The sequence below is a fragment of the Trachurus japonicus genome, chromosome 19 (genome assembly GCF_045865225.1).
Source record: "Trachurus japonicus isolate A0001 chromosome 19, Traja_1.0".
Lineage (NCBI taxonomy): Eukaryota > Metazoa > Chordata > Actinopteri > Carangiformes > Carangidae > Trachurus > Trachurus japonicus.
In genome coordinates this window covers 25,452,257-25,478,865 of record NC_140925.1, presented here as the reverse complement: position 1 = coordinate 25,478,865, position 26,609 = coordinate 25,452,257, and the positions used below count along the sequence as shown (strand labels likewise).

The 26,609-nt window shown below is 40.4% G+C and overlaps 2 protein-coding genes across 7 annotated transcripts; one reads left to right on the top strand and one right to left on the bottom strand.

Annotated features, from left to right (window-relative positions):
• The first annotated feature begins 21 nt into the window (after positions 1 to 21).
• On the top strand, positions 22 to 5,688 carry LOC146968184 (factor VII-activating protease-like). The gene is made up of 13 exons (XM_085761441.1): positions 22 to 95; positions 211 to 223; positions 490 to 573; positions 667 to 777; positions 881 to 1,000; positions 1,190 to 1,306; positions 1,411 to 1,582; positions 2,265 to 2,356; positions 3,685 to 3,925; positions 4,042 to 4,181; positions 4,298 to 4,435; positions 4,601 to 4,743; positions 5,195 to 5,688. The coding sequence occupies exons 1-13, from the start codon at positions 30 to 32 to the stop codon at positions 5,348 to 5,350; spliced, it is 1,593 nt and encodes a 530-aa protein (XP_085617567.1). The 5' UTR covers positions 22 to 29; the 3' UTR covers positions 5,351 to 5,688.
• nrap (nebulin-related anchoring protein) lies at positions 5,456 to 26,210 on the bottom strand. Of its 6 annotated transcripts, none has more exons than XM_085761430.1 (44): positions 26,135 to 26,210; positions 25,847 to 25,941; positions 24,911 to 25,005; positions 24,651 to 24,738; positions 23,234 to 23,338; positions 22,441 to 22,548; positions 22,083 to 22,190; positions 21,877 to 21,981; positions 21,679 to 21,786; positions 21,486 to 21,593; positions 20,953 to 21,060; positions 20,432 to 20,548; positions 19,565 to 19,669; positions 19,325 to 19,432; positions 18,999 to 19,103; positions 18,794 to 18,892; positions 18,550 to 18,654; positions 18,278 to 18,385; positions 18,050 to 18,157; positions 17,729 to 17,926; positions 17,530 to 17,634; positions 17,337 to 17,435; positions 17,144 to 17,248; positions 15,930 to 16,037; positions 15,581 to 15,738; positions 15,106 to 15,259; positions 14,893 to 14,997; positions 13,510 to 13,608; positions 13,171 to 13,275; positions 12,911 to 13,018; positions 12,669 to 12,782; positions 12,347 to 12,544; positions 10,562 to 10,666; positions 10,255 to 10,353; positions 10,032 to 10,136; positions 9,830 to 9,937; positions 8,992 to 9,303; positions 8,804 to 8,908; positions 7,962 to 8,060; positions 7,761 to 7,865; positions 7,537 to 7,644; positions 6,959 to 7,270; positions 6,641 to 6,796; positions 5,456 to 6,556 (listed from the first exon to the last, which is right to left on the bottom strand). In XM_085761430.1, exons 1-44 carry the CDS (start codon positions 26,142 to 26,144, stop codon positions 6,248 to 6,250), a joined length of 5,472 nt encoding a protein of 1,823 aa, XP_085617556.1. In that variant the 5' UTR covers positions 26,145 to 26,210; the 3' UTR covers positions 5,456 to 6,247. The 6 variants fall into 6 exon arrangements, with proteins under 6 accessions (XP_085617556.1, XP_085617562.1, XP_085617559.1 ...); XM_085761436.1 differs by having other exon boundaries at positions 25,847 to 25,926; positions 26,135 to 26,159; XM_085761433.1 differs by lacking the exon at positions 23,234 to 23,338.
• Between the last annotated feature and the right edge of the window lie 399 nt (positions 26,211 to 26,609).

Below are 26,609 nucleotides of genomic sequence, written 5' to 3'. Positions count from 1 at the left end.
TTTACATTGAGGGAGTTACACTCAGCACCATGTTGTCTGCAGGAGCTCTGCTCATAAGCCTGAGCATACTGACTGTTTGTGGCCAGGACCTGAATGTAAGTTTCTGTCTTTATGAATAAGTCAGTCAGGGAGGATTTATTTTTGAATCATGCAGATAAGAGTTTCTCTTGTAACAAAAGCTTTCTGATCTGTTCTGTTTTGTCATTTAAGGTGGACTACTTGTGTAAGACTCTTTTCTACTCCTCATCAATGTGGTGACAGTTTATTTTCATATTTGCAGCACTAATTTATCTTTCTTTTGAAAAGAAGTTTCAATTGTTTCTAATCTTGTAACATTTAGCTCCTTTAAACATTATGTTATTCAAAGGTGAAATTGAATAGTGTGTTATCATTATCATTATAGAAAAATGTGGTTCCAGTGCTTAGAAGTTGCATTGCTATGTTACCGTTGTCACCTTTGTCCCATACCTTATCATCTGTTCTTGACAGACATAGATTATGAAGAGTACACAGAAGCCCCGAGTATTACATTTGATTTCAACGACTGGTTGTTCGACCTCCTGGATGAGTCCAGTAAGTGGATCTGGAAGACTGTGTAATTGTTTGATTGTTTCCCATCTCACTGATTTAGATTCATCCACAGTGACATTTTCTCACCTCCTCCAGGTGTTTGTGAGCCAAACCCTTGCTTCAACGGTGCCTCATGCATAAGCAAATCCAATGCAGAATTCGAATGTGCATGTCCCAATCCTTACACAGGCAAAAGGTGTCAAAAAGGTCAGCAGGAAGATTATGTTATGTTATTGACTCATGTGCAATGCTAGTGCACATACATACACAACTGCTAGTTCTGTAACTGATAACGTGTTTTGCTCTTCAGTCAGAAACCTTTGTGAAAATGTCAAATGTGGAAATGGTGACTGTGTCGTCAACCTCAGTAAACCTCCATATTACGAGTGCAAGTGCAATCCTCCATTCCAAGGCCCAGACTGTAAAACATGTGAGTATGAGAAAAATAACAAATATCATTAAAAAACAAATCAGATGCTATTACTTTAGTACAGGAACAGGAACCTTTGTGGAATATGTAATGATCTGGTGAAATGAGACTGGTGAGAGAGCCCCAGATGTCCTTGTTTCACCTCTGCTGTTTGATATACTGATCATTTGTTTGTCTTGTCTGAATCAGTGCCAGCATCTCCCTGTCAGCCCAATCCGTGCCTGAACGGAGGCTCTTGCACAAAAGGGAACCGTCGTTTCCGCTGCCTTTGTCCTGATGGATATACTGGGAGATTCTGTGGAACTGGTAAAGATCTTATAAAGGACACAGCCAAAAATCACTCCCACTAACATAACCCCATTCATTTTGCTAAACACAAGATTTTTTTTTACTGCACTATTTCTCTACAGCTCCCAGTGACTGTTATGAAGGGAATGGAGAGACATACAGAGGTGACGTGAGTACGACGGAGGAAGGGGTGGAGTGTCTGGACTGGCACTCCAACTTCATCCTGTTGAACGGGGAGGATCCGTTCAGCGTGTACTCAGACTTCACTGGACTGGAACCTAATAACCATTGCAGGTATTTTACTGTTCACCAATTAGTTTCTATTTTCATTTATCTGTCATACCAGCAAAAACTTCCCTTTCAGAGTCTTGACTCAGGGTCTGTAAATGGATACAAAATGATTTAAATCCCTTCTTTTTTATTTTGCTATACAAGGTATATTCTTTGACTCATATGGAATAATGTTCCTATATAGCAAGAGGGGTGTTATGTGATACAGTATATGTCACCCATAAGGGGATTTTTTTTTTATCACATGTGTTCATCCTCTGGATATATGTGTAAAAGTTACAATTTAATTGCATAAAGTAACCATAGTAAAATATGTCCTTTATTATGATTGTTTATATATAGCCAGTATATTTTGTGACCATGATTACCACTTTATTAAATCATGCTATCCAAATTCTATGTGTTTATACATCATTAATTTCTTATCAGTGTTACCTTGCATGCGCAATCTAGAAAAGTTGTCCAAGACATTTGGACTGTACTGTATATATCAACATATACTGTATATTCATGGTACAAAACACACATATACCTACAAATACATACTTGTACAGACTTAGTAGTTCAAATTTCCAATCTTTGCTGTTGTGTGATTTCATCTAAAGTGTACATAAATGACATATATAGAATATATACATATTCAATTTCATGATGTAGCTGTTTCATTATTTTCTCTACATCCTAGGAACCCAGATGGAGACGACAAGCCATGGTGTTTTATTAAAAAGCAAAAAAAACTACAGTGGGACTATTGCAAAGTCAAGAAATGTTCTGGAGGTGATCCCACTCTGACACACACACACACACACACACACACACACACACACACACACACACACACACACACACACACACACACACACACACACACACACACACACACATATACACACCAATGGGGTAAGAGGGGACCTGTCAGGCCAAGCTGCCAAGAGGGGTCTTATGTTTCTGCTTATTTTGAAAAAACAAAAATGGAATATACAGTAAAATTTACTTTTAAGGTGTTTTACCATAATATTACTGAAAATGTGAGGAGGTGCAATTGGGTCACTTTGACGAGGACTAAACCCAAAAGAAACAACTGGAGCACTCGATAATGCAGATATTTAATAGTGTGAGTGCTCCAGTTGTTTCTTTTGGGTTTAGTCCTCGTTGAAGTGACCCAATTGCACCTCCCTACATACCGGTCCTGTCTGAGAGCACCGATTTACCGGCTGAAGCGCAAGAGCACCCCTCCTACTGAAAATGTGACTTTTAATTATTTTTAAAGAAATTGCCAAGAGGGGACTTAGATCTCTGAGCGACATTTACCTATCAAAGAGTGGACCTCCACATACTGCAGTGGAGCTGTCTGTACCCATTCATTCACCTAATGAGTCTTTGTTTACACTTTACTTTCTCAGTTTCTTTCATTACTTATTGTAAAGTCTCTGTTATACAAATTTTATTTTATATATATATATATATATATATATATATATATATATATATGGCCACATTTGAGAGTAAATAATTTTTATTGAATTGCATGCAATTCAGAAGTAACATGGCTGCATGCACTGATATCAAGTTCTACAGTATAAGCTACAACATGGCTTTAATATAGATTAATTATAATATATAACATAACATAACATAACATAACATAACATAACATAACATATATAACATAAATGGGACCTATACTATCATCTCAGTTTTATATAGTCAAAATGCTCTAGACATTTGGTTTCAACCAATTAATAGGAAATAGGAATGCATTTTATTTATTGTTTTGCATTGCAGAAAAAAGGTCCACACTTGGTTTATATGGAATGACAGGGGTCCACTGTTGGTTGGTACATAATGACACAAGTTCCCACTGAGATAGCACGGAGCGACATACACATTCCAGCATGAGTGGATAAGCAGAAATTAGATAAATTGCTAAGTTTTAAGATTAATTTTAATCTAAATTTAGGCTAATACAAACATTTGTAACTATTAATACACACACACACACACACACACACACACACACACACACACACACACAGTAGTGATACTGTAAACTACAGTACTCTGTATGTTGAAGCTGAAGTGAACTCTTCTCTGCTGTGCCGTAGCTCCAGCTCCTCCACCTCCACCTGTCACTCCACAGACGGGCTCTTTGCCGTTCTCCCAGTGTGGAAAACCACAGCCTTCTCGCACCAGCAGGATTTTTGGGGGCAGCAAGGCTTTCCCAGGTGCCCACCCCTGGCAGGTGTCGGTCCAGAGCAAACCCAAAAGGTCCTCGTTGCAGTTTGGTCACATGTGTGGTGGGATCCTCCTCTCATCCTGCTGGGTCCTCACTGCTGCCCACTGCATGTAGGTTCTGGATTGTGTGTAAACCAGTGTGTGTGTGTGTGTGTGTGTGTGTGTGTGTGCAGTAGGTCTGTTCAGTTTTCTACCATAAACAATTTACATTTATTTATTTTTTCCAGTGAACCAGCAAATGAATACCAGGTGGTGTTGGGAGGAGTGAACATAGACAAACAGGAGGACATGGACCAGACCATCCCAGTAATACGAACAATTGTTCATGAGAACTACAGGTCAACTGGAGTACCTTACAATGACATTGGTATGCTGCATTTATTGAATTAGAGTAATTTCTAATCTAGATTCTATGGAAACTTGATGTACTTTGTTCATAAAATGATTCATATCTCTTACTGTTTGTGTCAACTCTCTGTGTAGCCCTGCTTCAACTCCTAGTGACAGACAGTCCTTACTGTGCAAAGGAAACTCGCTTTGTGAAAACAGTGTGTCTACCAGACCAGAACTTCCCTGTTGGAAAGCAGTGTGTCATCTCCGGATGGGGGGCCACTGAAACCAGTAATTAAGTTTTCTACTATTATTATCCTTTCCTAACGTAACCCTAGAAATAACTTATATTTGATATACTTATATAGTATATTATCAAATAAAAATTATATTTAATCTTCAGTGGAAAACTCAAAATCGGTATTGATTTGCTTTCACCTCCACTTTACTTTTCAGATCGGTACAGCAGCCAGCTGTTGAATGCTAATGTTTTGCTGATATCTGAAGAGCGATGCAAAGCTCCCCATGTTTATGGAAATGTATTGGACAACAGCATGTTCTGTGCAGGGACTTTGCAGGGAGGAATTGACTCCTGTCAGGTGTGTATGAAATTATACAACATGCTGCATCATCTTGAAAATCTATTCATACACTTGCAAGGCTTTTTAAAGGTCCCATGTTTTTTTTTTTAACTTCTTTTGTATGCAGTTTTGATATGCATAAGAAAACATGTCACCTCCTAATACACCAAATCCTGCAAGACCAGGAGGCTTAGGCATGGCTGGCATCATAAAGTTACAAAAATCCTGCTGGCTTGTTTTAAGGCACAGTTTCTGAGTGCACACTGTGTGCATTTCTCTGTGGCTTAACTACTTTGATACTTTATAAATATTGATACAAACCTAGACCTACTTCCTGATTTAAAAAAGACTCAGTATGTACATTATGGGACCTTTAAATTCAAATCCTTGTGCAAGATACCTGTATTACTCCTCTCACAGCTCTCTTCTTTAGAGGAAATATTAACCTCTTAACTCTATAATTCTGCAGGGAGATTCAGGTGGTCCATTGGTGTGTGAGCACAATGGTGTACACTACATCAGTGGTGTGGTGAGCTGGGGTGAGGGCTGCGGTATAAAGAACAAGCCTGGAGTCTACGCCAACGTCCACACATTCAACAACTGGATCAAGAGCAAGATGAATTGATCAGTCGACAGAACTGCATTACTGATACACTGCTCTGCTAAATGCTTCTTTAGAAAGTCAATGAAACGACTGCTAAGTTTGCCTTGAAAAAAGAAAAACTGTTTATTGTTTACCAGCGATAAAACCAAGCATTTACTCCGAGTCCAGCTTTGAGTTAAAAGAGGCACCGTTACAAACTCACAAAGCTGAACCTGCCAGACAAACTGTAGATCACCTATTATTTCAGTGGGTCTGTACTTCTCTGTCACTGAGCCTTGCTCAAAGTGATGATCAGACTTTTTGTAGGAAAAAGATTTTTGCATGTCTAAAGATTGTAAAAGAAAAAGATGAAAAAAATATTCTGAAGTGCTGGTCATATATATGCTTCCTATCTTCTGAACACACTCAATATACAAATGCATTGACAAACTTTCCATCCAGCTTTTCACCCAGTATCACTTTTGATCTAAAACAATGTGAATTCAGTCTGTGGATGAGGTTTTCATATGAACTGTGATCTCATGGGCCACATAGCCTGGCCTGAAGCTGTGATAAATAGTAAAAAAAAACACTTGCATTAAATCTGACAATACATTTCTTTTTCTGAATTCCCTTTTGTGCACCACGTACGACAATCTTTTCAACAAACATGACCAGCTCTTCAAGTCCAGCCCTGATTCAACCTGCTTAATCTCCTTCTTAATCATCTAAATCAGTCCATTCTTGCACTTACAGTTGCTCTGTTGGACAGTGGTGTTGTATCTTGTGTAACTAGACTACAACATTTCATTCAAACAGATACCAAAAGCAGCACCTGGAAAGTTAACCAGTAAAATCAGTAAAAGTTCACCTCACCTTCTGGAAGTGGCAATCATTAACAATCTCTAAATGCTATCATCTATGAAAATCTCCTCTGATCTATGCGTCTTCTATCGCAGCAGCTTTATTAGACATAGATGTCCTGACTGTGTTCTGGAGGGCAGCTGACGAGGAAGATGAAGTGGTGCTGGACTTCTTCTCCATGGATCTGAATGAGGTTGTAGTGCTGCTGGACTTTTTCTGGACGGTCTGAATGGTTTTCTTCCTTTTGACATGAAGGACCTCCATGGCGTCCATGTTGACACCTGGTTGAATCTCTTCGCTGGTCTCCACCTGCTCTGACGTCTGTTGCTGCTGCTGCTCCTGCTGCTGCTGCTGCTGCTCCATCATCTGCTGCTGGTGATACATCTGAAACGAAGACCATCATTTAAAATTGATTTTTTTATCCTTTACACGATAAATTACAATAATTCATACTACGTGTTTTCTCACCATCATCATGTGCTGGTACTTTGCAATAGCCTCGTCAGTACTAACTCCCTCAGCCAGTCCCAGCTCTGCAGCCCGGCGGGCAAGCTGGGCCTTGTGGGAGCCAGGAGGGGTCCAGCCCACTCCTTTGATCCAGTTCAGGTCTGATTTGTAGTTCACCTGCAACAAAATAGAGAAACAGTTAGTTGAAGTAGGACTGAAGGACTAATTGTAAATGTTCACTCTCCCTTGGACTTATTGTGAACAATTATGAGTGAAATAATGATAATGCCTGTAAAAAAGACACTTTCACCAATATGCTCTACTTGCACCATGACGTACATCGCTCTGCAGCTTGTAGGCCTGCTTGGCGTGCTTGACGTTGAGCTGTTCGGGGTCGCATGTGTAGTCATGGAGCTTGTGGCGGTAGGAGATGTCGCTGGCCTGCGCCTGGCTCTTTTTGGCCAGCAGGAACTCCGGCTGGTCAGCGTGGATCTTGTATTGGCCGCGCTCCTCCTTGGACTGACGTTTATACTCCAGGTTGCTCTGAAGCTTGCTGGCTGCAAGAGAGTGCACCATCTTGGGGTCGTCCTCCACGCAGCGCAGCCCCACCTGCTGGCCTTTGTCTTTCAGATGAGACTCCTTGTAGCGGAACTGTTGGAGGGAGAAAGACAGTTATGGGTTTGAGCCAAAAGCTGCATGTTAAATTTTCCACCCTCAGTAGTAAATATATTTAAATACCTAAAATATTTTAGTTGCAGTAAAAAAATCTAATCAAAATCAATAAATTAAACTTTAGGTCAAGGTTGCTCAGGTGCTTTTAGTATATTAAGGAGACAATAAATTCAAATTTGTGTGTGTTAAAAAAATTAGTAAAGCGTGAATAGTAAAACATGAATCTTGTAACACACTCAACTCACATCACTGGCAATTTCTCTGGAGGCCTTGGCAGTTTGGAAAGGAATAGCGTCAAGCCTCAGGTCGTAGCCCGACGTCTTCACCTGCTCCCCAGATGCCTTGTAAACTTTCTGCAAATTAAGAAAAAAAAATGTCACCAAGAGATAACAACATCTTTTCCTGGTGTTTTTTTAAATTTTTTTTTTTACATTGTTTGCTTGTGAGAAGAATCTGAGGAGGGGCTTACATCACTTATCTGCTGGGCGTTGATCTTGGCTCTAACAAAGTCTGGATCGTCTGAGTGTAAGGTGTACTTGTGCATGTCATCATTCTTTCCAGATTTGTACAACCTCTGCAGTGGACAAAAGACAAATATGTGATATTGAACAGGTCAGAACGTCAAAAGCACCTTAAAGTGGGATGAATGATTTCCTTTCTCTCACCCTACCTCGCTGCACTGTTGATAGCTCGTCTTGGCATGGACAATATCAGGAGAGTCAGCCACTGAGGTGAACTTCAGATGGCCAGGCAGCTGACGGTACTTCTTCTGCATGAAGGGACACAACAAAAACTTTAACAGCAGGAAATAAAAATGGCTGAAACTTGACGTACAATAAGACAATTTGAAAGTACTGAAACAAGTTGTACGCATGATTCATTAAATTTACAGTCAACTGTGAGTAAAACATTAGAAATAATAATTTAACAACCTCCCAGCAAAAAGTATTGAAAGGGTTCAGCCATCAGGCACATCTAATTCCTAGGGTGGAAGGCTTTGAAACAGCATTTAGACTTTTGTGTAAGGGGGTAAAATTTACCCCAAGTAAAACTATATATATTTAGACACAATGAGTTTGATTTTAAAAATCTAGATGAGTACATTTTTAAAGATATTTTCACTTTTTTTTGATAATATACAAATATATTAAAGTAGAAGTAAGCGATCCGGTGGTTTTGGCTAACTTCTTGTCAGCCGATGGAGTTAGCAGTCCCCGCCCTCGTCCCTACGTCACCACATTCACGCGCATCCCTTGGCTGCACACAGAGAGGACCGCCCCTTTATGCCGTTCTCTCTCCTCATTGGATAAAGGTTGTAGGATACAAGGAAAGTTTTCTCCTCGGTTTACAGCAGAGCAGAGTGACTGGCAGACCCGTGTTTCAGACCAAACACTCTATATAAGTGATTGCTGTCAGAAGATATAACTATTTAAGACTTATATTAACACAAACATTCCGCTTACTTCTGCTTTAACTGATACCATTTTCTACATTATTGACCCATATACTCACATCACTTATCAGTTCTCCAGCCTTCTTGGCCGACTCCAGCTGAGGTGCACCCACCCCGTCCCAGGCCACTCCCTTCATGAAGCTGAGGTCTGACTTGTAGAGTTTCTAGAAAGAAGGCAATGCCATTTGTAAACAGAGCTCCCCTTGAAAAATATCTCTAATCTTCTCTCTGCATCTTGTCCTCTCACCTCACTCTGCAGGTCGTAAGCCTTTTTGGCCCACTTGACCTTCATGTCGTCAGGAAGCACCGTGTACTCGTGCAGCTTCTTCCTGTAGTCCTGTTCGCTGGCCAGGGCCTGGGCGTTCTTAGCCGTCACCAGATGAATCATGTCTGGGGTGAGGTGGTACTGACCACTGGCTGTCAGGGCGTCCTTGCGGTACTCCTGGTCGCTGGCCAGCCGGCCCGCCTGGAGGCAGTGCAGGAGACGTGGGTCTTCCAAGACGCTTTTGACTCCGATGTGTTTTCCCTTCTCCAGCAGGTGGTTGTGTTTGTACTGATACTGCAGACAGACAGAAGTTACAGCTGGAATCCATACTGAACACTAGGGCTGGGACGATATGCTTTTCTCCCGATTCGATTCTTCTACGATTTTTTGGATGGCGATTCGATTTAAATTGCGATTCTACGATATTGCCGATTCTCTCAATTTTTAGTCTGCATTTTTAACATTTATCTGCACTCAAATACTGTAGGAGCCTATAAATTAACATACTCCATTATAAAGTGAACTTAAACCCTTTTCAAAACCTGCACTCTCTGTATGTAAAAAAGGCTAACAAATGCACATTACACAATATTTAAACCCCCCCCCCCCCCAAAAAAAAAAAAAAAAATCGTCAAAAAAGATATCGCAATATTTATGTGAATCGATTTTTTCTCCCACCCCTACTAAACACCAACACACAACAAGCAATATCTACCGTTTCTAAATCTTCTTATTCTTTTATATACGTATATTGGTATTTACTGTACATATGGTCTCTCAAGTGGATATTTTCAATCAATATTCATTCATATTTTCTTACATCACTGGCGATGCCTGTGGAGCTCTTTGCAGCCTGGAAGGGGATGTCCTGCATGGTGAGTTTGTAGCCCTGAGCCCTCAGGGTGTGCCAGGACTCTCTGTACTTGACCTACAGCAGAAATACAAAGAGTAAATGATGAAAAAGAAGTCAGAGATGTCTATACATACTGTATGGTGTTCAGGTCACTGATATTTGAGAGTACCTCACTAAAGTTGGCTGCATTGATCTTTGCTTGTGTAATCTCTGGTCTCTCGGTTGTTATTGTGTAGTTGTGTTGGTCATTCACCCCTTTCTCTTTGTACAAACGCTGGGAGAGACAGAGAGCATCATCATCATCGTCGTCATCAAATCAGAAAACAACAAAACAGGAAACTGGGAGGAAGCCTATGAGAACACAACTTAAAGAAATAAGATCAATGTCTCACTTCATTTGTGATCTGTGCACTGAGTTTGGCATGGACGATATCTGGAGAGTCGGTGACGGAGGTGTGCTTGAAGTTGTACGGCTGCTGGCGGTACTTTTTCTGTTTAGGAAGAAACATGGGAAACATCATTAGTCCCTGCTACATTTACATACTGTAGATCAAAGAAATGCAGAAAAATTACAGTATTACTAAACAGACACTTGAAGATCTGACCGGCATGTGGGCATGAGTAGCACCTACTGCTGCATTTGCACAAAAAATTATCAAAGAGGAAACAAAAACAAACAAGACAAACAAGGAAGCTCACATCACTGATGAGGTCTGTGGCCCTCTTGGAGCCTTCAATCTGCAGAGCTCCGGTGGCGATCCAGGCTGCACCACGCAGGTAGTTCAGGTCAGACCGATACACGTTCTGTAACAAATAAAAAGGCAAGGCAAGGCAATTTTATTTGTATAGCCTGTTTTTACAAACAGTTTGTCTCAAAGGGCTTTACATGGCATCACAACAACATCCTCTGTCCTTAGACCCTCACATCCACTGAGGAAAAACTCCATAGAAAACAGGGAAAAATCGGAAAAACATAAATCATTTTTGATGTATAAAACCAAGTGAGGTACTTTTAATGCTAAAGTACTGATTATGCAACACTTAATTGCTGTGACACAAAATTTTATCTATTTCATCTTCTGATACTTGAGAGGTCCCTCAGACTTTATACAGTTGTGTTCAAAATAATAGCAGTGCGACATCACTTGCAAGATAAATCACTGATTTTGTTAGAATTTCAACTTTTTTTTTTTCAACTTTTTCTAGAAGGTTTAGTAAAGGTATAGAAAACCAACAGACCCAACAGGCATGACGTGCATGCTGCTGATTCTGTGAAACTGAATCATTTACTGAAAGGGGCGTGTTCAAAAAAATAGCAGTGCCAGGTTCAATTATTGAGGTCATTGATTATGTGAAAAAAAATAGGTGTTAAACAGGTGGCCCTTATTCAAGGATCAAGGCAACTGATGCTGCATATGCTGGCTGTGCATTTGTCCTTGAAAAACAGAGTAAAATGGGTTGTTCAAGACACTGTTCAGAAGAAGAGCATTCTTTGATTAAGAAATTAATAAAAGAAGGGAAAACCTATAAAGAAGTGCAGAAAATGATAGGCTGTTCAGCTAAAATGATATCAAACGCTTTAAAATGGCAGCCAAAACCAGAAAGGCGAGGAAGAAAAAGAAAAACGACTGTTCGAAGGGATCGGAGAATAACCAAAATGGCAAAGGCTCAGCCAATGATCAGCTCCAGGAGTATCAAAGAAGATCTAAGATTGCCTGTGAGTACTGTAACAATCAGACAACGTCTATGTGAAGCCAAGCTACCACCAAGAAGCCCCCGCAAAGTCCCATTGTTAAAAAAAATACATGTAATGAAGCGGTTACAATTTGCCAAATAACACATTGACTGGCCTAAAAAGAAATGGCGTAATATTTTGTGGACTGATGAGAGTAAGATTGTTCTTTTTGGGTCTAAGGGCCACAGACAGTTTGTCAGACGTCCTGCAAACACTGAATTCAAGCCACAGTACACAGTGAAGACAGTGAAGCATGGTGGTGCAAGCATCATGATATGGGGATGTTTCTCGTACTATGATGTTGGTCCTATTTATCGCATACCAGGGATCATGGATCAGTTTGAGTACACCAGAATACTGGAAGTAGTCATGTTGCCGTATACTGAAGAGGAAATGACCCCAAACAAGACAATGACCCCAAACACACCAGCAAGCGTGTAAAAAAAGATGTCAACACTGCTATTTTTTTGAACATTATATTTCTTGACTTTCTGTAAAATATTATCAAATTAAATTACTTTTTCCAATTTTCTTGGTTTGAAATAGAATGTGCAGTGTCCCCAATGCAGTTGTGTTCCTTAAAATACAATTTATTTGAAGAATTTTGAGGTTTACTCACCTTTTTAAACACACTGCAATTATTATGAACATAACTGTATATAACTAAGGTGACACTGCTTTTTAAAGCCTAAATAACAGCAGTGCTCTACTTTCCCAGCTAAGCCCTGGCTGTGTACTGCCCCTCTCACCTCGCTCTGCAGGGCGTACGCTCTCTTGGCCGCCTGCACCTTCATGTCATCAGGCAGTGAGGTGTACTGATGCAGTGTGAGCCTGTAGTCCTGATCACTGGCCAGTGACTGAGCCTTTTTAGCGTGGGCGACCTCCAGCATGTCCATGGACAGGTGGACCTTTGAGAGCTCTTTTGCTGAATCCTGCTTGTACTTAATCTGGAGAGAGAGACATATTGTATATATTTTCTTTTTTTTAAAGGTATTTTGGGGCATTTTTACCTTTATTTCTCCTCACATATAACTTTTCTAGTTGTTGGCTGAAAAAGAACAAAACACTCACGTCACTCTGTAGTTTGCTGGCATTGACTGAATGAGAGATGTTCAAATCATCATACAGTCCCTTCAGTCCAATCATCTTCCCTTTACTCCTCTCAAAGTCTCCTCTGTACCTTTGCTGCAATGACAAATCAGTGAAATAAGATGAGTCAAGTGGGTTGTTTCAAATTTGTCTGCAACAACATCAAAGTAATCATCCACTGTTGCAGAAGCCATTGTGAAAATGCTCATTGACTGTAGCCTTACATCGCTGAGGATCTCTGCAGACGCTTTGGCGGACTGGAAAGGAATGGCATCAAGACGCAGCTTGTAACCGCCATCACGTAACTTAGTCCAGGATTCCTTGTAATGGCTCTGCAAATGCAACATAGCAGATGTAAAGACTCAGTTCCCTGTGGTTACGCCCCGCAGAGGCAGCTGATTGGGTGATTTTATTGTCTATTTATGTGTAAGTTCTTGAAAACATGTTGTTCGTGTTTCTTTTCTTTTTTTCTTTTTTTTTTTACCTCACTGAGGTTTTTAGCATTGAGCTTGGCCTGCACCATCTCTGGCAGCTCTCCAGTCAGTGTGTAGTTGTGCTTCTGGTTTTCACCCTTCTCCCTGTACAGTCTCTGTAGAGAGAACACAGCATCACTGATCATTCACTTCACCTCAGACACTGTTGCATAGGCATCCTCTTCCTTTTTATTTACAGTATTTATAAAGGTCAGCTGCAGTTGCTCTAACTCTGCTAAAGAATATCACAGTACTTTGATGTGGAAACAAGTGTGCATCTGTCTGCATTTAGTTATGAGCCTTCTACACTAAATTAACGAGTAAAGAACATAAATGTCCATTAAACTCACATCAACGGCGAGCTTGTTGCTGAGTTTGGCTTGCACCATCTCTGGGGTGTTTTCAACACTGGTAAACCTCAGAGCACTCACATCCTGACGGTACTTTTTCTACAGAGAGAGAAAAACACATAAAATAGAACAGTGGTGAGCATCAGAACGACAGGCATGAAACACCAGGTGCACATGCATTTGACAAGCACTAGAGGGCACTGCAACATGACAAATGTTCCTGCATATTGTATGTGTCAAAATAAAACAACAATTGTTTTATATATATATATATAGTGATATATATATATATATAGATGGAAAAATATGTAAAAACTCATTCAAGAGCAGCTCACAGCTCTAGTCTATTTGTGTTTAGTCACTCCGTGGTCTAATGTTGGTAACCATGACTGGAATGACCCTTAAAATAAATGTCTACTTATATAGAGGTTATGAATAGAGTCTGGTGTTGCCAGTCTGTCACAGATATGTCACGGAAATGTCTTTGTATACGATTCACACTGACATAAAATGTTTAGAAAAAGAGGCTATGCATACTGCATGCTATGCGGAGGATATTTCACCAATGAGAATAAATTAGTATAAGACAGAACACGTATAAGAATCGTGGATCGTCAATGACAGGATATTTCAAACTGTTTCATTTCTTTTTTAGGTTGTTAAATATGAATCAAATTACTATCATTTATAATTAGATACGATTTCAGAGGCAGATCAGTGTGGACACTGTGAACTAACTGTGAACTAACCATCTGTGGACCAAAGAAGATTTGAGGAAACTGGACACTTGGTATTAATGGAGATGCCTAAAAGATTTTTTCCTTTGAAGGTCTGCACGGCACCAGTGACACACATTGATGCACCCTGTGTTTTATCATTTAATTACCTTTGCCTATTTTATATCAGTGCAACAAACATTATGAACCCATCAACAGAAGAGAAATAAACCAGGGAAAGGCGACAAACTATCAAGCATGAAACTGCATCCTGATGGTGAAGTGGAATCTTTGTGATCTGCAATAGCCTCAGTAACTATAATCAGTCTGGCCTCTTGTTATAGCTGCAATGCACTCCATGTACTTAACCCAGTTGCAGGAGAGCAGGAATGATCCTGTGGCTGCAGCTCTTTAAATACATTCTGACCTCAGCCGTAAACCTAGATATGAACCTTCCAGTCATATGTTACACAATCATGATTATTATTTTCTCATGCTCTCCACACCAATTGACCTACTTAGTTCTCCTATTGATGAGGGAAGTGCTAACAAAGGTCAAGGACTGAAACACATTTTTTTTTCTGTCTAATATAGAAATATAGAATTACATCCCATAGCTCTCAGCTTATTTCAACAATGCATTCTGGGTCACAGGATCAGGAGTTACCTCACTGACAAGTTCCCCGGCTTTCTTTGCCTGCTGGACATCCAGGGATTTGGAGGCCTCCCAGCCAACGCCCTTCATCCAGTTCAGATCTGACCTGTACTGTTTCTGAACACACATCCACACATCCACTTCAGTTTCAATTCTTTAAACACCAAAACCAATTTTGTTTTTAACAAATCACTTGTTATTTGGATGTCAGACGATGGGCCTTACATCGCTCTGCAGTCCATAAGCCTTCTTAGCCCAAGCAACATTCATGTCAGTTGGCAGGGTGGTGTACTCGTGGAGGAAAGTCCTGTAATTGGTCTCAGTTGCCAGGTCCTGAGCCTTCTTGGCATGGCTGATGTTCATCATATCCAGAGAGACACTGGGGAGGAGATTTATTTCATCATGTAAATGGAGGAGATTTGTTTCAAAAGGAGACAAGATTTACTGTAAGGGAAGTTCTGCTGCTAATGAACTGAATCAAAGCTGGTTACAGGAGGAATTCCCTCTCACTATAACACTTCATCTTCATTTGGACATGAACAGAATGATGACATGTGTGGTCTGAAACTTCGACAAAGAACTGTGTTATTTATAAAAACCAAAAAATGTTTTAATTTTAACCAGTGTTAATTCACACTTAACCCATAACTTACTACAGTAGGTGTGACTCTATCACTGACTAGAGCTGTCTCTAAGTCACCTGAATTTGGTCTTTGTGTCCTCATAGTGCTTCTTGTAGTGACGGTCACTCTGTAGTTTGGTGGCCAGAGCAGAGTGGGCCATCTGAGAGTCGTCGCTCACTGACTTAATGCCAATCACCTTGCCTTTGTTTTTCTCATACTTCTCCTTGTATTTCACCTGTAAGCAGACATTATAGTTTTCCTCATTAGTTATGTCCGTAAAAGCCAATATTCAAGTTTGAAAGTGGCATTTAAAACTTTTAAATGCCACTTTCAAACTTGAATATTGGCTTTTACGGACATAACTAAAGATAGTGTTTTTCTCCTTAGGCAGATCTCAAAGATACAGAGTGTTTGTTAATGACTCACATCACTGGCCAGGTCCCTCTTAGCTTTAGCAGTGAGTATAGAGAGAGAGTCCAAGTGCAGCTCAAAGCCCTTCTCCCTCTGCTTCTCCCAGTTGCTCTTGTACACTTTCTAGAAAAACATTAACATCAAAACCACTTAATGTACAGTATACTGAAAGGTCTGAAAGAAGATGTTGGTATGTGTATACTTTTGGCTCCAAAAAACTGTGATGAAATATGCAAGATGCAACAATAACATAAAGAGAAATTATGCTGAAGACTTTTGAGTAATCAGAAAGCCAATGGCATCATTTGATGTACATTAGTAATTTGGTTTCTCTGAGAAAACTAACATGGATGAGTCCCCAATGTTTAGAGTAATAGATGCTCCAGGTGTTTTACCACCAAGTCGTCACCATGGCTTTTGTGTATATGGAAATAAACACAGGATTTCATTCATTGGTTTATTGTAATCAAAAATAAAAGAAAATGTTTCTCAAATTGCGTAGATGCACTACATGGTGATGCAAAATTCTTGTCTAAAAATAAACAGTGAACCTGAACAACAACTCTCTCTACTGTCCCTTTAAATGAACTGATTTTGGCCACATGCGCGGCAGATTGGCCATGAATGACTTTTCTGTGTCACTATGGCAGTTAAACCTCTAGATAGTTAAACAGCATTATGTCAGTCAGGATTTGGTCGATTTTCCGTACTAATCTAATTGTGCTAATTTCCAAATAGTGAGCTAAACACTTGGTTAATCAGCTTTATTCTGTGCCTCATGTGAACAGTATCGGAGAATCCTCAGTCTAAGATTTAAATTTGGTTTGAGGTGATTCATCCCTCTGAGTATAGCAGCCTGATGAACCGGTGGTCAGTCACAAAATCTAAAATGTATGATGCTCTACTGCAAAAGCACGTCACCACGGAAACCACCTCTTGCTCTGTATTGATTGTTGACCTTCTGCAATTAAAGTGAAGGGGCATGACTCCGAGAGACAAGGCTGCTACTGTACTATATAACCAATGTAGGCTGTAAATGAAAGGGAGCATTGCAGTAATTAAAGTGCAACTGATCAAAAGCCCTGACAACAGTCTCCTAGTCCACAAATTCAACCTAGGTTTTACAACAGTAACTACATTTCTGACGGCGTGTGAGGCAAAACATGGCTTTGATGTCCAGTAAATGCTTGTTTTTATTTTGTGTCCACATTGACATTCACTGAACTTACCGCACTGAGAAGGTCGGCATTAGCCTTTGCTTGTCTGAAGAGGGGCTCATCCTTTGTCATGGTGTACTGGTGTATGATCTGCTCTGTGTTTGCTTTGTACTGTAACTGAAAGTCAGAAGCAGACAGATGTGTGCTGTCACAATGAGCCGTAAATAGTACGTACACAGCGCCTGTTTTAAAGTGAAGCCCTTACGTCGCTCTGCAGCTCCTGGCTCTTCTTGGCATGTTTGATGGAGAGATCATCCGCCACCTGGGTGAACTTGATTTTATCTGCCTTCTGACGGTATTTGGTCTGAAAGAGGGAAAAAGACAGTATGGTAGATGAATGCATGTATGTGTAATGCAACTAGCCAAAATGTGCACACTAAAATAGTAACTGCACTGACATCACTGAGCAGCTCTCCTGCTTTCTTTGCTTGGGTTATGTTCATACATCCGTCGGCCTCCCAGCCCACTCCTTTCATCCAGTTCAGGTCTGAACGATAGCTGTTCTATGGAGCAAAAGGGCAAAAGCTTCATCATTAACCTGGTAAGATTCATATAAAAAAAACAGAAGGTGGTTCTTCTCTTTCTCCTCTCTTGTACCTCGCTTTGCAGAGAATAAGCCTTCTTGGCCTGCTGGATCTTGATGTCATCCGCCATCACTGTGTACTCGTGGAGCTTTGTGCGATATTCCAGGTCACTAGCGAGGGCTTGGGCCTTTTTGGCATGGCTCAGGTTGATCATGTCCATAGGAAGGGTGTACTGAGCCTGGCTCTCCTTGGAGCCCTTCTTGTACTCAATCTGAAGGGAGCAACACAATAATTATAAGTCCATGAAAAGTTGTATGAGAACATCTTGTGTCCCTGGTGTCCCCACAACAGCTGTTACAGTCAATGCCTGTAATCACTGATCAAAACAACTTACATCACTGTTCATCTTAGCCACTTGGAGAGAGTGCAGAGTCTTGGAGTCGCTCATGTTGACCCCCACTGCCTTTTCCTTGTTCTTCATGTAGGTCTCTTTGTATTTAATCTGAAACACATGCCCATTTCACTTAATTTCATTTGGTAGCTATTATATGTAATTAAATGCACTCAGGTTTCTTGGTCATCCATTAGCTCTGCCCCTCCTGGAGAATGTGTGTTTGCTTACATCACTGGCAAGGTCTCGGGAAGCTCTGGCTGCTTTGATACTCAGGTCGTCCATGCCAACGTCGCAGGCTTTGGACTTTGTCTTCTCCCACTCCTCTTTATATTTAATCTGTAATGATGAATACAGATGGTCAAATTGTTACTTGATGAATGAGAGGTTCCTGCGACATCAATTCAATTTCTTGTGACTACAGTACGTGAATTAGTTTCTGCAAAAGTGTGAACACAGGCTCGTACATGCATGCGTGAGGAAGTGTCTGCATGTTCACTTACATCACTGCACAAAGCAGCGTTGGCTTTGGCGTTTTTGATTTGGGGCAGATCCTGGGACAGTGTGTACTGGTGCTTCGTCTTTTCATAGCCTGCTTTGTAATTCAGCTGAAGGACATATTCACGTTAGAAATGAAAAATGTGGGTCAAGGCAGTGCTCATAAGTAGTGTGCAGGTGATAAAGTAGGTGTTTCTCAAAGTGCTCAGAATCAGTCATTGGTAGCTATGAGTCGTGGTGTTTACTTACATTGCTGACAAGCTGAGCGTTTTTCTTGGCAAGAATGATCTCAGGTGTGTCTGTCACTGGACTGTACTTGACCTGGTCAATATGTTGCCTGTAGTTCTTCTGCAGAAAGACAAGAAACGTTGTTAATAAACCAAAAATCTGTCACAAAAGACTGGCATTGAGTCTACATGATGATTTCAACTGGATTAAATTTGAGCAAGCTCACGTCTTTGAGTGGGTCCAATTTTCTTTGGCTTTGGTAACCTGGTGTGAGGGTGGCGGGGTAGTTGTAGTCACCCTGCTCCTGTTCACAGCCTTGTTTATAAGAAATCTGAAATGCACGAGAGGATAATCTCAGCAAATTCAGGGGCACAGAAGTCTTACAAATCAGTATTTATCAATTGTGAGATATTTTAAAGTAAAAATGTATGTATATCATGACTGTAAAATTTCTACTTAAAACAATTGTTTGCCATCAGGTGGAGAACAGCTTTTTAGAATCTGTGCATTCATTTAATATGAAACCATATTAAAGATATGGAGTTTACTTACATCACTCGCCAGCTTCCTGACTTTCATGGCATGCATAGTCTTCTTATCAATTCCTGAGTCTTCATAGTGGCCCTTCATGTTGCTAGTGTACTTCTGTTTGTACTTGTTCTTATGAAGATATAGAAAAATGGAAAACAAATGAGTATGCTGAACTCTTTGGTATAGGTTTTGCAAAAAAAAACAAAAACATGGTATTTTCTAGTATTAGGTAGTATCTAAAAAAAAAATAAAAAAACTTACATCACTGGTGAACTTGGCGACTTTGGCTGCATTTTGAAACTGTGGCGTCTCACAGAAGTTGATGCTGTGACCTTTAGTGTTCTCCAAGTCCTTCTTATACTCCACCTGTTGGAAAATAGGCCAAATTAAAGCAATGGCTTTGTAATATTTTCACCGTCTTCTCTTGTTTTGTTGTTGAACAGTTAGAGCCCTGAGATGCCAGCCATTCCACTTCATGTTATGTGCTATATATACACAATAAAGTGCCTGCAACCAATCACTCAGCATCACTGACATGCTGTCATAACTCAAGAGTCATTGAGACAAACAAGAGTTTTAATTTTTCAGTCACCACCCCATTGAAATACCACACATGGAGAATTCCGATCACCAACAAATATTAAAAAAAACAAAAAAAAACTGTTCTTAAAAAAATCAAAAATAATTGTGGTTGAGTAATATCTTTTATGACATATTCCCAAGGCTGAAAATAGATGTGAGAAGAGTGAAGGCTTCACTGTGTTTATGTGTGAGGTAACATTAGTTTGACAGGACTTCCCGCAGCCTTAGAGGTAAGCTGTAACCCCATCGGACAGGCATTTCAGAGACGGCAAAAATGTAGGTTGAGTGGCTTCATGTCAGCTGGACACTGACACTGTATGCCCAGTATCTTCAGCTCTTCAACACACACACACACACACACACACTGAGCAATAATATTTGTATCTGGAAATGCTTTGTCCTTAGCTTTAACATTGATTTAATGATGTTTCATGGTGTCAGCTTCTTGGAGAAAAGGTAGGAATGAGACAAACAGCACACGTGATAAATGAAGATACAGTATGTCTTTTGCCTTGAGAGCCTGACAGCAGTGACTGACAAATTCACCTCGCTGACAAGCTTGTTGATCTTCCGGGCGTTCTTCAGAGCCAGATTGTCCTCGGATGTCAGGCTGTGGAAGTGCGAGGTGCCCTTCATCTTGTTTAAGTCCTTTCTGTATTTTAGCTGCAGAGGGATGAAAGATGACTTAGAGCAAACCCAGCAGAAGGCCAACATGTTGTGTTACTGAAGGATCAGGAGATTAGCAGAACACACGCATAAACACACACAGAGTCTAATTCGGTCAAGGTGGAGGGTTTGAAGAATGACATCATGGCGAGGGCTTCTCATTGTAGTCCCCTCATCTATTCTGCCCAGTGATGACAAGGATGTTTGATGGATGAAGCTCTTACACTCTTGACTCTGTATTGTTTTCACAGCGTTTACAACAAATTCAAATGGTTGCACAACTGATCCAAGCTCCACACACCAACCACTGAAATTCTGCATACTTAACTCAACAACTATAGTGACTTATTCTTATGGATCCAGTGTTATGTTTGCATGTCTGTTGAAAAGTTGATACTCACATTACTTGCATTTTCCTGGGCCTTCTTTGCCTGATAATAGCCAGGAGTGATCATTGCAGGGAAGCTTCCTTTGCCTCGTTGCTGCTCATACTCCTCAGTATATGCAATCTGCAAAGAGAGGAGCACTATTAACTATTTTCACAAGTAAACTGAAACCTTGCCATGCAATGCAGATGCAACATACTGGGGTCTGAATCCAACGAAATCTTGCATCCTCTACAGTATATTCACCCTCCACTTTTTTTTTTTTTTTTAAGTATATTTTTTTCGGCTTTTTTGCCTTTATTTGATAGTGATGACAGTAGAGATAGACAGGAAATGGGGAGGCAGAGAGAGGGGGAATGACACGCAGGAAAGGTCTGCCCGACGCGGGATTCGAACCGGGGACGCCTGCGGCGAGGACTGCAGCCTCTACATGGGGCGGCCGCTCTACCCACTGCGCCACGCACCGCCCCTCACCCTCCACTTTTTAATTAAGGCAAAAAATTTCAAGAAAATTAAAACAACATTTCTTGGTATGAGTAACTCCTTACCTGGCTGAAGTTCTCTCCGTTTTCTTTGGCGTAAGCTGCCTCAGCTACTGCAACCTCGGTGCTGGCTTTACCCTTCATCTCCTGTTCATACGTCTGACGATACTTGATCTGGTTGGACATGAAAACATTCTCCTCTGTAAACCAATGACAGTGTTTCAATACTTACTATATGCATTTTTATTTTGCCACTTACATCACTGGCCATCTCGGTGGCCTTCTTTGACATCTTGTATCCCGGCGTAATATGTGCTGGGAAACTACCTTTTCCTCTCTGCTGCTCATACTCTTCTGTGTATGCATACTAGAAGAAGAAAACAATGATTCAGACATGTATTAATATCTGTACTTTACAGTAAGTTAGTTTTATCTTGTCTAAATAAATAAAGCTTACATCACTGACGATTTGTCCCTGTTTCTTGGCCAGAATCACCTCTGGGGGGTCAACAAACGTTGTGTACTTTGAAACTCTCTCCTCGTGTCCTTTTTTATATTCCAGCTGCAGAGAAAAGAAACAAATAACAGCCACTGATGGGGAAACATGTTCACTTAAAGCAATCTGCTAAAATGAATATTCATACAAAAAAATAATCCACTTACATTACTGGCCAGGGTGTTGGCGTTCTTAGCAGCCTGGTAACCTGGTGTAATCATGGCAGGGAAGCTGCCTTTTCCTTTTGACTGCTCATACTCCTCTGTGTACTTCACCTGTCATGGAACAAAATCAAGTCAAGACATCTGAACAGTACTTAGAGTTTAAAGTTTTACCCACATAACTCTTTCACCACAAAAAAAATCATTTTTATTGTATTTGCCGTGTTCTGTCAAGTTTAGACCATTAAATGTGAATCAAATGAAAACAAAATTGCTTATATAATCACCAAATAAAAGACAACAACCATGTATTATGAAGTTTATGCCCCCAAAAAACTGTTGAGGGGACAAAAAGTGTACTCACATCACTGACGGCCTTCTGTGCCTGAGACATTGTTACGATCTCCTGGCTGGTCACTGAGCCTGAATACCATGTCTGCTGCTGGGAGAACTCAGACTGAGAATGGAAAGCCTGTTTGGACATCAAAAACAAAGCAAGTCATTTTCATACATTCACTCTACACTTTCAAGCCTTGTTCCACCCAACCCCGTGCACTTCCTCTAAGGCCTCTGTTAGCATGTTAACAACAGCAAATACACCTGTGTTTACTGCAGTTGTACAGGTGATGTTACACCAAGTAGAAAAAAGCTAAGATTAGGTTTAGTGTATTTATTTATTTGTTTAGTCATTCATTTAGTTATCTATTTATGATAAGTAAAATCACACTTTTCCAAATCAATAATACAGTATCATTGCACTCACTGATCTGTTAACATTGATGGACAAATTGTAAAGGAGTAGTGCTGTTTACTTTCTACGCGATTGCCCATTGAGTTGGATTTTTTTTTTTTTTTTACGTCTTCTCATGTAATGATTCTGACAATGTGATTTATTCTTGATAGATAAAGTGTATATCTTCTCAAAGCGTTATTGATCAGTCTCTTCCAAACATATCACTGTTTTAAAAAAACAACCACAATTAACCTTAATAACAGGAATAAAAAGTAGAATGCCAACTTTATGGGCAATTGTGTATATTCAAGATATGTTAAACAAACAGATTTACTAATTTTTATTACTTAAGTAAAGATCAAGATTTTGGGCTGGGACTCCTTTGAGCTCGGGGTTAAGGCCAGTTGCTCTGCCGGGAGCTCACCTGGCTGGCCATCTGTTTGGCTAGGAGAGCCTTCTCCAGCTCCATGGACCTCATGTCATAGTGGAAGGTGGACATAAAGCGCTCGCCATCTTCGCGATACTTCAGCTACAAATGCACATAGACGATAAGCATTAAGCCAAGGCCAGCACACGTTTGCACATGCATGGACCATCCCTGTCTGCAGCATCTACTTTATCTACTTTTAATGCACAGACAATAAACAAATCCTAATAAAACCTGACAGCCCTGACTGATATTATCTGGACTTCAGAGCCACAGCACCAAACATCACTTCATTCTCTTATAGTCAGGTTGAACCCAGACAACCTGAAACTCCCATGCTATAAAGGTATAATATTAGCTTGCTGTTATTAATAACTTAGATGTTCCAGTCGGGATGAAGCTGGACCTTCCAGGAAGGATCCAAAATGGAGACTGAATGATGGATCTCTGAGATGTTTCCTAATCATCCTTAAGCTGTTGAAGAGCTCGAGACTAATATTAGAATTGCAGGAGATGTGAGACAGCAGTGAGGCATCATTGGTGCTTACAATTAATACAATAAAATACAGAATATTGAAATTTATCAGCTGAGACAAAAACTTAAAACATAAAAACAAAAGCACTGCCTGTTAACCAGAGTGTTCTTTTTCATCAGTATGGTCTGAGGTCAGCCCTCAGATCAAATATCAACAAGTTAAGTCCTGTAATGTGTCTAGTTGCATTCAGCAGCGTAGCCAAAGAGTTTGCTAGCCTACTGCTAACATAAGCATAAGAGCACTGCATGAACTCGTAGACGCAGACAGACTCAGACAGACAGGAGCAGGTGGCAGGGCAGACGAGAGGAAGGGATGTGAGGCTGTTTTTCCTGACCTATAATTTTAGCCTCCTGAGGCATAAAGTGGGCTCAGCAGAGGGGTTGTCTCGCCTCTGTCACAGTCACAGAAATAACCTGAGCCACACTCTCCATTCCACACGACTGCTGTCACCGTGCCCGTGGAGCAGCAGTGCACCTCTCTGGGGCCGTTTTGATGGGACAGAATAGGATACGTGTTCTTATAGCGTTCTGACTTTATGTATGTTTACAGGTCAATAGGGATGAGGCACCAAACCATAGGTGCCTCACAGCAGAAATGACCTGTTTTTATTCCCTTTTTTATGCACATGCACTTATTGATCTGAATGAGGCGTAGGTGTATCTAAGTTCAGTTGTGATGCATGAATCAACCCCCTTTTTTATATATACAACACAATGACCACTGTGAATTGCAATCTCCGCAGCCAACCACAGGTGACTGATCATTCCTCTCACATACACAGTGACTTATGTCAGCCTGTCAGGAATACACCAGACCAAGGCCGAAATATTTCATCTCATATTGCCTCCGCTGTGTTTTTGCGTGTGACATCATCATACCTCACTGCTCGCTTTGGTTTGCTTCTTTGCATTGATGTTGACGGGGGTCTCGTAGACACTTGTGAATGTGTTGTTCCTTGGATTGTGTCTGGAGGTGGAGTAGAAATGGTTGTCATTTAATGTCAGTGTATAAAAACAAAGGGGTAAGTGATGTGTATCATACCAAAATTGACAATGAGGACTGACATTTGATCAGTTTGAAAAGGTAATGCTGATATAAAAAGTTATAGAATCATGAGTTACTGGTGTCTGGTACTTACACGGAGCAGTATGGTCTCTTTTTGTGGCTGACAAAGTTATTGGCAGTGAGAACCATCTTACAGACATCGCAGTGAAAGCACGCTTTGTGCCAGTTCTGACAGATGAAAAGACAAGCCACATTATTTTAACATCCAAGCTCAAACTTAGGAGACATGACTTCAATCTTGCTCATCACGCTGGGAACAGAAAATGTTTACAAATTTGCACAGATGACAGATAACATCAGATCAATGAGATAGCTCTGACTGAACATGACCCAAAAGAAGAACAGAAATCACTGTGTTCTTCCAACTGGATATTCAAACTTGAAATTCAAGATGTAGACTTTATGTGACTGTTAAACTCTGTACTAGTCAGTTTAAAACAAAGACATCTCATCACAGAAACCAGTCAGTGCTATAATACACGGCTGTTTTAATGCTGCAGTACCAATATTAGAAGTAGTTAAAGTGTATCTTTTTGTGGAAATGAATTGCTTGCTATGCATTTTATATCAAGAATAATGGTCAGATCAACAGCATGTTAAAAGCTTTTCATTAAGTACGGTGTAATTTTAGTCTAAATACACTTTTTTTTGTGTTTTTAAAAATACAGTTTATTGGCAGATGCTGTATTCTACCTACAGGGTTTGGGGGTTAGGGTCAAGGGATAGGGTAAAATATTGGCATATTTAAGTTGTTTGTGTTTTTCTGTGGTAAATAATTGATCTTGGATTATTATCATGATCCCTCCATCTCCCTAATTTTACCCATTGACAAATCTGTTTTTTAAAATTTGATTAGATACCGTATATCAAATGTTTCAATACTAAATAGTTAAATTAAAGACTTTTAATTTCAAGTTACTTTCACTTTTGACTGTAGTCAAAAGAGTATTTAGGAATAGATATTTCATACTAACTTGTCACTCTAGAAACTCACAATTTTTCATCTTACCTGATCGATGCAGTTGATCTTTTCGGCTGGGTAGACCACAAACCCACACCTGGCACAGGACTGCATGGTGTCTGCTTGTCCTTTTCCCAAAAAACCTTTAAAAAAATATATCAGAAGAAAAGAACTAGTGTGAAATATTGGCCAAAAGCAGGAGTCAGGTCAGGCAGGCAAACAGGAGTTCAGTGGAGCAACTGGTGGTGGTGGTGACTCCCAGACAGTGGTGTTAGTCCGTCTCTGATGGCAGTAAACTTAGCTCTGTGACTGTGAAAGTCTGAAACTGTCTCTTACTTGACACCATGTCCCATGATGGACCAGCCCTCTTCCAAGTCTCATGCTAGAGGACTGGTCAAGCTCAGCTGTCTGTCTGCAGGGGGAGAGAAGGAGGGAGAGGGGCAGAGAGTGACAAGAGAGTTCAGATGTCACTGCATATGAGTAATCATCCTGAGTTGGACAGCAAGTTCAACTTTGCCACAGCGCTTGGAAGTAAGAGTGTGTAATACATTGTAAAGTTGGAGGTATGGGCAAATAGTTAGTGTCATCTGAACATACAGGGTTGTTGTGTTGTACGGTGAATTAAATATACAGTGTATGGGGCATGGACAGATTATGGATACAGTCTCATGGTCACTAATTCAACAGAATAACTCAATGAAAGTGAGTTTCCTTACTCTTGTGATGATGACTTATAAAATCTCATTTCTATTCTGAAGGTTAATGGTGTTGTGTTGTGCTGTATAAAATGCCCATTATAGTTAAGTATAGT

Bases quoted from the DNA above. Each gene is read 5' to 3' on its own strand.
- LOC146968184 (XM_085761441.1), top strand. From the start codon at position 30: ATGTTGTCTGCAGGAGCTCTGCTCATAAGCCTGAGCATACTGACTGTT. The intron at 1,583-2,264 runs GTATTTTACTGT...TCTACATCCTAG, and splicing joins GAACCTAATAACCATTGCAG to GAACCCAGATGGAGACGACA. The intron at 4,436-4,600 runs GTAATTAAGTTT...TTTACTTTTCAG, and splicing joins ATGGGGGGCCACTGAAACCA to ATCGGTACAGCAGCCAGCTG.
- nrap (XM_085761430.1), bottom strand. The intron at 20,549-20,952 runs GTGAGTATCAAC...ATCCCTCTGCAG, and splicing joins CCCAGGAAAATGCAAGTAAT to CTAAAATACAGAAAGGACTT. The intron at 10,667-12,346 runs GTGAGAGGGGCA...TATTTGTTACAG, and splicing joins CGTACGCCCTGCAGAGCGAG to AACGTGTATCGGTCTGACCT.